This window comes from Bos indicus x Bos taurus, chromosome 11 (genome assembly GCF_003369695.1).
Source record: "Bos indicus x Bos taurus breed Angus x Brahman F1 hybrid chromosome 11, Bos_hybrid_MaternalHap_v2.0, whole genome shotgun sequence".
NCBI lineage: Eukaryota > Metazoa > Chordata > Mammalia > Artiodactyla > Bovidae > Bos > Bos indicus x Bos taurus.
The window spans coordinates 54,457,885-54,472,883 of NC_040086.1; the positions used below are offsets into that span (position 1 = coordinate 54,457,885).

Below are 14,999 nucleotides of genomic sequence, written 5' to 3' on the forward strand. Positions count from 1 at the left end.
GCTCACCCTCCTGTATTAAAATATTGAATTCAAATTTAAGGACAAAGTCAATGGGATTGTCTAGATGCTCCTCTGATGCCTGCCGACTATTTTTCAGGATTTGCCAAGAAGCTTTTGAATTTTAAAAGTTTCTTGGCTAGTGTAAAGAATACTTCTTTCAACCCATTAAATCATAGAATGCATAAACCAAGAGAGTTATGCCATGCTCAAGTGTTAATAAGAAAAGTTGCCAGTAAGCTCAACTTAGGACCTGGCTCAGAGAATGCATTCCATATATAGTTGTGAATCAATATCAGTGGTTGCCTGTCTCAGCGTTTACACGAATTAAGGGAGCAGGGCAGTTGAAATAGTGGTTTACTGATTTAGTGCTGAAAACCACTGTACAGCTATTGTGGTAGATCCTCCATCAATAGATCATTCTCAGCCTGGGTGGTATTTTCATCACCTTGTGGAGATGAGCAGTGATTTGAACAGAACCATCTTTAAATAGGGCTCTCCGTGTGGCACAGACTATTAATCTGCCTGCAATGCAGGAGACCCGGGTTCAAACCCTGGGTCAGGAAGATCACTTGGAGAAGGGAATGGCCACCTGTTCCAGTATTCTTACCTGGAGGATTATATGGACAGAGAAGCCTGTTGGACTACAGTCCATAGGAACATTTTGGACTATGTGCTTCTTCTTCCACGATTCCTCATCTCTTTGGGACTTTGTATCTAAGCTGATATAAAGCATAGGTGTCCTTGTCTCCCAATATGTTACTACATTGCTAAGTAATAAAACGTTTTACCAGAAGTCTTCTAGAGATATACTATAACTCACTAACCTGTAGAGATCATTCAAACAGGAGGAATTTCAAGAATTCAGATGAATATGTTTTTTTCCCTTCACTCCTCAAGTCATAGCTGAAAGATTACAGCCCACTCTTTCTTAGTAGTGAGACAGCGGCCCTCTTTCTGTAGTTGAGATAAAAATATTTGGAAATGAATAAAATATTTTAAAATTAATGGCCCTCTCTATAATTTTTTTCTTGATTCAATTTCTTCTGAGAACACATTAAGTTTCATAAGTTTAGCCCAGGGCTAAACATGGCCCAGAAAATTCTAACACATGATTTTCTCATTAGATTCACTTTGAAAGTGAATAAAAACCACATGGAAAAACACACAGAAAAATAAATTCCTGGACTATAATGATGATCCAGAGTTTTCTTTACATGTCACTTACCTACTCTTACCCCCAATTTCTAAAAACACAAAGCATTTTTAATCAGTTTTCAAGAAGATGCTCTAATCTTCTATAAGCATGCATTCAAAGGAGGAAAACATTCTTCAGGTGTCAAGATTAAATGTGTTTATTTCGAGTTAGTGGATACAGTGGTATTTTAGATACCAGCACTCCAAGCTACACCTATGTATTTGCCTCTAAACCTTCACATGTTGTCAGTTTCCATTCCTCTAACATTCCATCACTGGGCCTCCTATTTCTAGCAAAGTCATAGTTCAGTTTTTTTGTTTTTTTTTTTTAAAGTAAGAGCAAGATGATCACCACATTGTGCTTCCAGTGCCCCCAGAAGGATTATAATTCTTTTAAACAAAGGTTTATTGTTTTCAGTAAAGGGGGAAATTGATAACAAGAGCACTAGTAATGGCACGACTAGAAGAGAAAGAACAGAATACAGATTCAAAGAAACATTTTAGGCTGGATGAATTAGTTTCTCCTTAGTAAAAACTCCACATAATATTATGGACATGATGTCAAAGTTAAATTGTTCAATTTGTGGGCCACACACTTAAGCGTATTGGCTAGTACATTTTTGCACTTAAACAGAAGCAATACAAGCTTTATGTTCTACCATTACACTTCCAGTTTGTCACTTATTAATATACCTGCCAACCTAATGATTCTTGCATGCATTAGAGTTTGCTTTTGTAGAGATAATTTTATTTTCCCCATCCCTCCCACTCCCGTAAACACTGCAATGTGAACTAGGCCCAATTTTATGAGAATGTTGCAAAGGACAGCTCTGTGCCACCTCGGGACAGGAATTTCCTGTCCCCTCCCCAGGCTAGAGACGGATCAGTGGTATTGATCACATCTCATCTTACATGCAAACAGACACTGTTCCTTATTTTCCCCATGCCAGAGGCATATGAGTCAGCAGGTATGCATACAAAAATGGAATTAAAAAGGAAAAAAAAAAAAAAGAAGGGAAAAAAAAAAAACTTTCTTGTTAAAGCCTATCGTCCTAGAAGGAATCCATTGCTTTGAATTCACTTAAAGCCTGTACAGGCGAAATGTGTTTCTTCTGAGAACCTCGTCTCACTCGTGTCTGGAATTCTTCAGGCTTTTCTCTCTTCACAAGGGGCTTCTTCTCTGGTGCCTTCATCTTCCAGGACACTACAGGTGAGTTGACAGCTGCTGTCCCATAGACCTTCTGGTATTTTGTTGAGGCCACATACGATGCTTTCACTGTGAGGACAACAGCATTCATCAGGTTTTTAGCTGCCTGGATGAGTGACGTGGCACTGTCCAGCTAGAGTAGAAGAATAAGATAAAAATGGGTTAGTCAAGGCCCAGCATTCAGAAGATGGAGGTGCAATTTCACAGTTAAAACAAAGTTGTGTCTGTGCAGGTATACAGTATTTCCATAAAGGAGCAGATTATTACATGATAAGGTGAATAGGTTAAAAAAGTCACCCGTCTTCTATTCCTAATCCCAACATAAGAAGGAGAAAAAAAGAGGATATTTGATGATACACAGTTTTCTTAAAATCTCAATACCTCTAAAGACAAAACTTTTTTTTTAATCACCTAAGAATTCCAACATAACAGAAATTTTCCAAAGTGGAACATTTAATGTTATTACATTAGGCTGACTGGTAATGGTGACAATTACTTAAATGTTTGAAAAGCATTTGGCAGGCACTGAAGAATAAAAAGTTATAAGGGTTTTCCATCTCAGTTTTATGGTCCTCCCAGTGAAAGTGTCTATTTATTAATTTCTCCACCCTGACCTCTGGATTGATAGGGATGCAGGCAGTTAGGCAGAAGAATATATCCATGGATACACTGACTTTTTAATTAGATGTCTGATATTCTACAGTATCTGTCTGATTTTTCCCAGGTCTTATATGTACTTCATATAAAAATATCAACAATTGTGTTAGGTGTGTTTAGGTCAGACAGCATTCAGTAAGACCCCCCTATTCATGTGCTAAATGAAATATTGTTTTTTTAAGAAGTGCCAAATGCTATTTTAACAACTTTTCCCCACTCAACTCTCACAACAGTGCTATGACGTAGGTATTACTGTCATTGCCATCATATGGTGAGAGATCTAGTGCACGCAGAGATCTAGTAATTTTCACAAGTTTACACAGCATAAGTGATAAGGTCCTTCAAGACTGTACTACTGTGCCATACTGCCACCCTATTGGGTAGGATGACTTTAAAATTGTTAAGACAAGTCACAGCTTAGAGCAGCATAGGTGTGGAAATTCATATCCAGACTCTAAGGCCAGGGATTTTTCCAGTTACCTCTTTTCTGCTTTTCACCAGTTAGGCAGCATGTTACATACTTCATACTAGACCATTCAATATCTGTTTCAAACTCCTGGACCACAAAAGCTGAAAAAGTTCAAAACTGCATTTCCCAGACTCCCATTCAGTCAGGACTGTATGTGTCACCTAATGACAGGAAAGAATTAACAGCTGCACTACAAATATTACTCCAGCTTCAGGGATGCCTGAATGTAATCTGTTCATCAAACTTATAGTATCAATTAAGGAAAGGTATCCCATTGTAGCTAAATGAGGAATTCAAGGCTGTTGCTAAGGAATGTGCTTCTAGTTGCTGAGGCTGTTCACTGTATAACTTGTAATCAATGACTGTAGCCACATTAGAGAATGGGAATGAGGCATACGACCTTCTGGGTGTGAGGAATTAACAGTGTTTATGCCCAGTGACCCCAAACACTGTGACTCCCCAGGTGATATGACCTGCATTCACTTAACTTGTCATTTTCTGTGAACCAAGCAAGTCTCAAGTAGTGACTGGGGACATCAAATATTATATCCAAGGGCTCTATTATGTTGCCCTGGCTGTTATCTGTTTTACATCCTGAATTAAAGCTAAATAAACATATTATGAGCTTAAAAAACTCTATGAGAAATAAACTCAATTCTTCTACGACAAAAAGCTTATAAAATCAGATCACTGGAGAAAACAACAGAAGGAGCTTTTTAAGTAAGAATTTCTTACAATGCCATAAAATTAAGGCTTCACCATACACACACACTCATACATACACACATAAATTAAACGTCAGTATTAATTAAACTGACTCCACAATAATATAGAGAAGCAGAGATTTGTGGATCAGAGCCATGACTCAAGGAATATATAATTGACTGCTTTGCAAATTAAATCAACCAAATGGATAGAGTAATTACTTACACTAGCAATTCTATTACACTGTATATGATGTCCATATACCAAAATAACCATTTAACCAATAATGTTTACTTTATACAGCATAAATTTCTAAAGTCAGTTAAGGAAAAGAAAATTCTAGATTATTCACATTAATAGAAGGGAAGCCAAGCACAGATTAGTGCAGTGATGTTCTAAGTATGGTCTCTGAACCAGCAGTATCAGCATCACCTGGGAACCTTTTCAAAATGCAATCTCTCAGGCCAATTCCAAAATTTCTGAATCAAAAACTGGTAATCCAGGAGATTCTGATTCATGCCAAAGGTTGAGAACCTCTGGATTAATGAAACCCAAAGACTATCTCAAGGCTTGTTTCATCCAATGATTTCAAGACGTTCACCATCCACAAGTTTGGTAACATCACAGCTCATTAACTGATTGAATTTCACTTTTTCATCTTTCCAATGATACTTTCAGGTAGGAATATAAATAATGAAGAAAAGAGATAAGATAGAAAAATGCTGGGACAATTAGGAAATCAATCACGGTTTCTTTAGAGCTAGATACAATACCCCTTAGCCAATTGACAGTTCCCCGTAAAAGTCTGTCAGGTTTCAAAAATGAGCAATATTTATTCACAAAGTTAGTTGCTTCTATTGTGGGCTATGAGTGAAGAGAGGGTAGAATGATATTAATATATCAGGGACAGTTGTGTTGATTTGCTTTGGAGCAACAGAATTAGTAGAAGTAGAATAGGACCAAGTATGTCTATTGTATTTTAAATTGTCCCCTGAAAAGCAAATCTTGGGAGAACTGAGTAAGTCCAAAGAGAAGAATTACAAGTAATCTGGAGATTTTTACCACAGATTCCATTTTCAGATAGATGGTGTCTAATTCTGCTGCAAAAATATGATAGCCTCTTTCTTCTTCAGAACCCCTTTGTTCTCCCAGCCTGACGCACGAATCCTGTGAATAAACCTAACACATTGGTTGAGAGTGAGATGATTCTGAATGATTGAGCCAATGATTTTGTTCAAACCACCTGGTGGGGCAGGTACTAAACTTATGGCAAGGCAAAATGAGGAGGTGAGGCCCAGCTAAGCCTGAGCAAATACATTCTGAGGTAGTAAGGCCAATCCAAAATCAATGCAAAATTTTGACTTTTTCTTAAAAATTGGATTCCCTAAGGGTAAATTTTACCATTTGCCCTTTACCCACCATAATGATTTAGATCATTTCCAGCACCATCATAATTTGTTTTATTTAAAAATGGGTTTCCTTTATACTTGTCCAAAACAGCATCGAGACCTGGTTTTCAAGTGGAACATTTTGTTAAAAATTCACTTTCTAAAGAAAATACCTTAAAAACCATAAAGCTACATTTCAAGATGATATTTACATAGAAGGTTTATGAAAACTTATTTCACATAACTGCATTCTATTTCATGATGTATACTATAACTAGGGCATTTTCAAACAAAACATGTTAATGAATATGTGTAAACGAAGTTCTTATAATAACAACCAACATTGACTGAATGTTTACAAGGCGCTTGGCATTGCTTTAGTCCTTTTAGTTAATTTGCATGACTCAAGAGTCCAAGGAGAAGGCAATGGCAATGCACTCCAGTACCTTTGCCTGGAAAATCCCATGGACAGAGGAGCCTGGTGGGCTGCCGTCTATGGGGTCGCACAGAGTCATACACGACTGAAGCAACTTAGCAGCAGCAGAAGCAGAGTCAAAAATCCTTGAAATAGAAACTCTACAACACCTTTTACAGATGAAGAAAGGAAAACTTAGGGAGGTGAGGTAAGGTAACTTGTTCCTGTTCAGTTCAGTTCAGTCGCTCAGTCAAGTCCCACTCTTTGCGACCCCATGAACTGCAGCATGCCAGGCCTCCCCGTCCATCACCAACTCCCAGAGTCCACACAAACTCATGTCCATTGAGTCAGTGATGCCATCCAACCATCTCATCCTCTGTCATCCCCTTCTCCTCCTGCCGTCAATCTTTCCCAGCATCAGGGTCTTTTCAAATGAGTCAGCTCTTCACATCAGGAGGCCAGAGTATTGGAGTTTCAGCTTCAGCATCAGTCCTTCCAATAAACACCCAGGACTGATCTTTAGGATGGACTGGTTGGATCTCCTTGCAGTCCAAGGGACTCTCAAGAGTCCTCCAACACCACAGTTCAAAAGCATCAACTCTTAGGTGCTCAGCTTTCTTTATAGTTCAACTCTCACATCCATACATGACTACTGGAAAAACCATAGCCTTGACTAAATAGACCTTTGTTGACAAAGTAATGTCTCTGCTTTTTAATATGCTGTCTAGGTTGGTCATAACTTTCCTTCCAAGGAGCCAGCGTCTTTTAATTTCATGGCTGCAATCACCATCTGCAGTGATTTTGGAGCTACCAAAAATAAAGTCAGACACTGTTTCCCCATCTATTTGCCATGAAGTGATAGGACCAGATGCCATGAATCAGCAAAGTAGGAATTAGGACCCATACTATCCTTTTCTCACCAAAGCCGAACAGCTGAATCACTATACTGTGTTACTTCTCTTAAGCCTCATTCAGTCTCTGGGGTCTTGTTTTTCAGTCACAACCTATCATTCAAAATGAACAAATCTCAATTATTAACTCTGGGCATCTTATGGGCTTTCCAGGTGGCTCAGTGGTAAAGAATCTACCTGCCAGTGCAGGAGATGCAAGAGATGTGGTTTCAATTCCTGGGTCTGGAAGATCTCCTGGAGCAGGAAATGGCAACTCACTCTAGTATTCTTGCCTGGGAAGTTCCATGGACAGAGGAGTCTGGTGAGCAACAGTCCACAGGGTCATAAAAGAGTCAGACATGACTGATCACACACGAACAGGGAATCCTATAAACATCATGACTGAGTCTAGTGAGAGCTTCTATCTCCTGATCTGTGATTTTGGGTCTTATTCTCAGAGCCTGGATTCTTTCTAACTCTATCTCTGGGTGTTGGATGTGCAGCATGCATGCATGCATGCTAAGTCGCTTCAGTCCTATCTGTCTCTTCAAGACCCTATAGACTGTAGTCCGCCAGGCTCCTCTGTGCATGGTATTCTTTATGCAAGAATACTGGAGCACATTGCTATGCCCTCCTCCAGGGGCTCTTCCTGACCCAGGGATGGAACCCACATCTCTCTTTACCTCTGAGTCCCTGGGGAAGACTTCGGGTGTGCTACTGCCCAGTAATCCTTCCTGGCCATTCGCCTGTTCTCCTGGTTGGATTCACCATAAGGGCAGCAATGCCTAGGGTCTGAGCCACGCAAATTTGTCTTGTACTTGCTCAGTTTCTCTGAAGCACATTCAAGCTATGGCAGTAATGACTGGCTGTACACTCAGGTGGGGCTCAGCTACTCTGATGAGTGTTCTAAGCCTTTAACTGGGCCGGTCTTCCTAGCTTAATAACTCTCAAAGTTACCCCAGTCATTCCTCAAGCTGGCCTACATATACACTGACTAGACTCACCTACAGAAAGATACTTGTATATTTTCCTGCTCAAAGGCCTTTCTACTTCTTTGAGTATGCACATGCCCACGTGTACTCTCTCATGTTGGATTCTTTGCAACCCCATGGACTGTATAGCCCACCAGGTTCCTCTGTCCATGGGATTCTCCAGGCAAGAATATTGGAGTGGGTTGCCATTTCCTCCTCTAAGGGATCTTCTTGACCCAGGGATCAAACCTACATCTCCTGTGTTTCTTGCATTGTAAGCAGATTCTTTACCACTTGAGCCATCGGGGAAGTCCTAAAATTCCTCTATCAAGTCTAAGACAAGTGGCTACTTAATTTAAAAAAATAATAGCTTATGTTTAGCATTTGTGACCCTGAGTCATTATCTGGACTAGCTTCTCAAGTTTTCCTTCTCTCACGCAATCTCATTATGATAGAGGAAATACTATTGTGTTCAACTGGGACTTGGAAGGGCCATACAGCTTGTCCTGTATCATGACGGTAGTAAGTGGTAAAGCCAAGATTCAATCCCAGAAAGCCTAATTTCAGAGTCCATGCTCTATCCATTGCTTCATGCTGTTTCTCAGAGTTGTGACAGCAGACGAATCCACAGTCCTAAATTTCATCAAACTGTGCTAGACTAAGTCTCCCCACTCCATCCCATAGGTGTCTGTTGTCCCTAACTACAGAAATTAGGCTTCTAATTCTGTCACTATTCTTTTTAAAATATCAAAGTACTATTTTAAAAAGGCAACAGATGTTTGCTCACATCTTGTTCTATTACAGTCCATGAAAAGCAAACAGGGGTGGGAGAACTGTTTTACAGCCATTTTTATAGGGTTTTTCTGGCTCTTTTTCTGCCTCTCTTACCATTCTATTCTTCTTCACCTCATTTAACACCTAATAGATATCTTTTTCCCTGCATTTTCTTATTTTGTGTTTTGAATAGAGAGAAATACTAGGGGGAAGACTTTCCTGAATTATGATTCTCCCATTAATCAATATTTGTGCTAATTCCTCATGTCAAAGCTGAAGATTGTTGTGAAAAGTGCTTATAATGAATCTTTAAAGTTTACAGGATCATCTGGAGATTTCTGAAACCCCATGTCCTTAAGTTTTATGCTATTTCATTAACATGGGGTTAATACTGCAAGAGGTGCTCAGTTTCAGTAGAAACAGAATTTGACACAAACGTGACTGCAAGACTCAAATCACACATGAAGATGCAACCACATTCTTGAAACACTAATTATCATTTACTCTTTACCCTACATCTGTCTACTTACACATTTATGCATCCAAGGACTTCTTCACAATAGATACCTATTGTAACTATGTTGTGTCAACCACTGGGCTTAAGTGTTGTGTATACAAATATTAGACCCAAAGTTTTAATTTTTGTTCAGTTTCTAAGTCAAGTCCAACTCTTTGTGACTCCCATGAAGTTTTAATGCTCTATTATATATCCTTTAGTTGGATGTGAGGTGCTAAAATCCCAGAAAATAGAGGGATCTACCTTGAATCAGATAGGGATAGGGTAGGAAAATAAAGCTTACTGGTGGATATGATGTCTAAGCTCACTTTGATGGACTGAACAGAACATTGTTGGTGCCTAGATGGTTAAGAATGCTGAAGAAGGACAATTTTAAATATCATACAGATGGGTATATATGGATGAATTCATCCAGGTGATATTAACAGAAACAAGAGGGATGCTGCAGTGCTCAACTGTTGAGTTTAACTTTGGACAAATGGAATAGTGTGTGTGCTATAAGTAAGCGGAGTGAGTTATCAGAGGGAGAGCTGAAATTCTGTGAGTGAAATTCAAGAAAACCATGTTTTGTTTATATCGGTTTTCTCAGTTCTGCATACTCTAAGTATACAACTTATGTCAATTTCTAATTTCTTCTTCCCTTCACATTCCTTATTTAGTGTTTCTACAGAGAGACACGATAGAATGTGGAATGAAATATTAAATCCATATTCTGCCCTCAGGTCAAAAAGTCTAATGAATCTACTAAAATTTTTTTCAGCATTATACTAACATCAAAATCAATATACTTTTAATAATCTAAGACATAACATCATCAAGAAATATCTTAACTATTCCCTTGACCGGCAAGGCTACTTTTGATTCTGTTAAGTAATTAGCAATCCCTCACCCTTGATAATAATGGTGAACTTTCTGGGACCAACCAGCAATAAACCAAATGCAGTTTAGATTTAACAGCTGGTTTAAAAAACAAAACAACCCACCCCACCCCCCACCCCCGCCCCCCGCCACCAATGCCATTGACAAAAGTGCAAAGAGGTGGAGAGAAATGCCTTGGATTAACCACATATGACACAGTGAACATTTTAGGATGTTAATTTGTGAGGGTTGGACACATAATTACAGAAGAGAATTAGGGTTTCACTATGTTCTACATTAATCCATTTAAAATATGCATGTAGAGATAGAAATACAACCTGGAAATGAATCTATTTTCTAAAAAGCTGATTATCTATTACCACAAAATAATGAATCAGAAATGGCAGTTCATGCAAATCCCAAGTACAAAACTATCTGTCCTTGCATTAAAAACAATACAAATGTCATGGGACTACTGGCTAAGTTAAATTGAACAAAATAAACCAAATCATTTTGAAGGTGATTTTGAAATATAAAAACAGAGGAATGATTACCCCAAAAAGCTTAGGAGAGCCTGGGAGAGGAAACCCAGTCCCTTTTGGGCCTAGGCTATTTTAATTTTCTCAACTCAGAACTGATGGTGCTGATGACTTTCAAAAAGTTAAAATGGGGAGAGTCTATTTTAGCCCCTTGAAAGATCTTTTAATGGAACTACTTTAGTGTTTAACATATAAGAACAAGAAGTATTTTAATGGGGCTATACTATACATATTCAAGGCCAAACTTCCCATCCCAGGTTGGATGGGAAGAAGTTGTGATGGAAGAACTTATAATAAATTGAAAGTAAATACCCTGAGAAAACTAGAATCTCTCTACGATAGCTGGTCATTTATTTATATTTAAACAGTTATCTCTCCAAAAGGAGTCACAAATTGCTTTCAGGACGAAAAAAAAAAAAAACAAAAACAGAGGTTTTGCTGCAAGTCAGCTTTGCCGTTAATGAATGCGAGGTTAGAAAACCAGAGCATTGCAGCCTATTATCCGCCAAGAAGAACATTTCATGTTTAAAAAATCCATGAGGCTTTGAAGAGATATTTGATCTCCTCAGAAACTGTGATACATTTGAAATACCTTGAAATATCTGCCTACTTTTTCCAGAGTATATCAATAACACTTTTTTAAAATGCTAGCAAGTCCAGGGTAATAAATAACTGAAGCAAACAAAGACATGGTGAAAACTGTGTCTTTCCTCCTTCATGGATGTTTCCATGCTTGCAAAAAAGTTGATTCCTGTATGGAAAGCCCTCATTTCAGTGCCCAAGCCCACTCACTCTTTCTCATCAAACATCAACAATGAAATAAACTAGCAAAGCCAGATTCTTTCCTTTTAAGCTAGTGACAGTGGTGAACATAGAGGGCAGCAATTCACTACTAATCCCTAGGTGTTCGTGGCAGGCAATATTAATCATGGCACTTCGCTCCCTCAGAATCTGCTCAGTGGCATGGGAAACAAAATTTCTTCTCCTTCTCCAAGAGGTCATATTTTGACAGATGTCAAAAACAATTTGATACAGTTTAGAACACAGTACATAATCTACTATATATCTCTACCTCTATATTTAAATTGTTTAATACTTTCTGTATTTGTTACTACTAATCCTATCACAGACAAGTTATTTTATCTAAATGATGCAGTACTTAATCTTTATTTGTCCCTATAGTTAAATTTCAGGGAGAAACTGAATATTGTACTGACATCATAGTGTTTTAGTAGCTCAGTCGTGTCTGACTCTTTGGGACCCCATGGACTATGGTCTGCTAGGCTCCTCAGTCCATGGAATTCTCCAGGCAGGAATACTGGAGGAGGTTGCCATTTCTTTCTCCTGGGGATCATCCTGACCCAGGAATTGAACCCATACCTCGGGCATTACAGGCAGATTCTTTACTATCTGAGCCACATTTGAAAGACATCATAGCATTATTTGCTAATTAATGAAATCACTAAATAGAAGACATAGTATGAACAGAAGTGCAAAGCATTGGAGGGAGGGTGATTTAAATAAGATGATAAAAATTAGCTGAGTATATTAACAAGTATAATGTCTGAAGTGAAAATGGCCATTACAGGTATCTGTGATTACTGTTAAAGAGAAAATAAGCTGCATTAAATCTATTAATATTAGAACATGCACCAATCCTTGATAACAGAGTGAAAATACTGTAGTTTAACTCCTAAAGAGTTAGTTAGTTTCATCCCAAGGATATTCCCAGTTGATTACAAGATTTTGAAAAGTTTAACAACTTTAAGTAGTGGATCAGTCACAACAGAAAGAAGGACAAGAGGTTCACTATTTTTTTCTGCAGAGTTTCCTTGAGTGCTGCCAGGGAGGCAGCTGGTGCTCTACCAAGGCTGAGGCCAGTTGTTAGGAAATCTGTATGAAATGGCTCAAGATGAATTGGCAAAGACCTTAGCAGAAAAGCCTTGCAGTCTCAGCCAGGCTAAGAAAAAAATCTCCAGTGTTGCTGAGAAATTTGCCAATTGGCTCTCAGGTAACCTTCCCAACTGGACATATTTGTGTCTTCCTTTACAATTCATTTCAATAGGTAGTAGCTCTTCCTAGTCAGCTAGTCTACTGATTAACTCTCTTCATTTGCATTTTTTCAATTATAGGTAAGTAAACCTTGGGGACTCCCATGAAGGCTTAACTACAGTCAACAAATTTCCTAAATATGGCATAGAGCCATTTTTTTTTCCCTCACCATTAAAGGCATAAAAGTTTTTGCTCAACCCCAAGCAAGGCATTTTGCTAACCTTGGAATCCAAAGAGAAATGGGAGTATTGGGATGTGTTAACCCTTGGAAAGTTATAAACAGGTATCTCTACTCCTCCAGGTTGTCTTCATCTCATTATTTTATATTTCGTTTTTTCCCCCTATACATCAGGATCTCCTGGCCCAGAGGTCTTCTCTGGGTTGCTTTCACAGAACAATAGAAGCATAGGAAATATATCCAACAAGAGAAGATGTGCTAATGGATATATACAAAGCCAGTTTCTGACTGTGCAAATGGACTGTAGCCTGCCAGGCTCCTCGGTCCATGGGGATTTTCCAGGCAAGAATACTGGAGTGGATTGCCATGCCCTGCTCTGGGTGATCTTCCCCAAACAGGGATTGAATGTGTCTCCTGCAGCTCCTGCATTTCAGGCAGATTCTTTACCATACACACACACACACACACACACACACACATATGAGGGAGAGAGATATCCCTGGCCCGGGAGACAATCTTTACATCACATAAATAAACCATGCATTGATTGTTGATCTTGTCATCTCTGATCTTGTCTTCACCATCTAAGGTTCAGACCTTTAAAGGGCTAAAGCTTCTTTTAGCCTTCCTTGTAGGGCAGTCAGCTAGCAGAAGATCACTACCTTTGATCCCTTTATTTCCTCCATTCTGCCTCACTAAGCTGCGTTATCATATTGAGAGGCAAATTTAACACAAGGCAGTGTCCAAGAATCCAAGACAGATACATCTTCACAAAATAGATCACAAAGCGCAACCAAGGGGACCAGTACTCTCAGAAGTGCTGAACTTGTATGGCTGTGGTAGGTCTCTTATAAAGTGATGAAAGCAACCTTGCAAAATGGCCCCTAGGAGCCAGCATGCAATGTGCAACTACTAAGTGAAGAATAGGTCAAGAGTAAGGACCACAGTTTCGAGTGCTGGTTGATAGAGGACTGTGCTGGGAAGTGAGCATAAGCTGGAAGTCTGGATGATTCATCTCCTTCCATTCACTCCCCTCCACATTCAATCACTAGCAGCTATATCATGTGGCATTATTCATATGTTGGGGAAACTAAACTCCCATCCAGCCAATGCCTCTCTCCTCATCGGGTATGTGGAATCTGTTATTGTTGTTTAGTAGTTAAGTCATGTCCAACTCTTTGCAATCCATGGACTATAGCCCACCAGCCTCCTCTGTCCATGGGATTTCCCAGGCAAGAATAATATAGTGGATTGCCATTTCCTTCTCCAGGATCAAATCCTCTGTGGCTACCTGAGTTTTGGGTGAAGAGACAAAAGAGCAGCAGAAGAGATGCCTTCCCCAGGGAGTGTTTGCTTCTTCTCAGATCCTAGTCCCCTCTTTACACCCCATTTTTCCAAATCGTAAACATTCTCTCCCTACTGGCAATATATTCTTATATTTCATGCTCCACTTCTAGCTCTCTCTGTTGCTCTATCCTGTCCTCTTTTCCTCTCTTATAGTGAAGAAAAGTTGGACTTTGGATTCAAAATCCAGGTTCAAACCCTGATGGGACTAATCACTGGCTGTGTGATGTTGAGAGAGCTACTTAACCTAGCACTACCTGAAATTATCTCTTATTTTATCTAAAGTAAAAGTGGAAAAAAAAAAAGGACTTTCTAGAATTAAGTACTGAATAAGATAATAAGCCCTTGAAGCTGGACACCTAGCACATGGAAAGAAAGTGAAAGTGAGAGTGGTAACTCAGTCATGTCTGACTTTTTGCGACCCCACGCTGTAGCCCACCAGGCTTCTCTGTCCATGGGGATTTCTCCAGACAGAAATACTGGTGTGGGTTGCCATTTCTGTCTCTAGGGGATCTTCCTGACCCAGGGATTGAATCCGAGTCTCCTAAATTGCAGGAAGACTCTATCCTCTGGACCACCAGGGAAGCCTAAAGCACATGGAGGATCTTAGAAAATCATAAACCTTCATCCATTCTATCCAGCATTTGGGACTCTCTACCATCACCTCGGTTTGCTGTAGTTGAAAGGTTTTAGGGATAAAAAGAGAAGTTCACAAGGAGAATAGAAAAGCAGCAAAAGTTGTATTTTTTCTAGCACTACTGAAACTTTTATTTTATTTTTTTAATTTAATTTTATTATTATTATTTTTTACTTTACAATATTGTATTGGTTTTGCCATTTA

General features: G+C 39.0%; 1 protein-coding gene across 5 annotated transcripts in view; it reads right to left on the reverse strand.

The window, feature by feature from the left end:
- Nucleotides 1-1,336: 1,336 nt before the first annotated feature.
- The window catches only part of CTNNA2 (catenin alpha 2), a 1,359,097-nt gene continuing 1,345,434 nt past the window's right edge, over nucleotides 1,337-14,999 (reverse strand). For 3 of the 5 annotated variants that reach the window (XM_027555568.1, XM_027555571.1, XM_027555569.1), the window contains 2 exons: nucleotides 5,295-5,411; nucleotides 1,337-2,534 (listed from right to left, as the gene is read on the reverse strand). In XM_027555568.1, coding sequence (XP_027411369.1) covers nucleotides 2,247-2,534; nucleotides 5,295-5,411 — 405 coding nt within the window. In that variant the 3' untranslated portion in view covers nucleotides 1,337-2,246. The remainder of the gene's footprint in view (nucleotides 2,535-5,294; nucleotides 5,412-14,999) is intronic. The other 2 variants (XM_027555570.1, XM_027555573.1) reach the window with 1 other exon arrangement.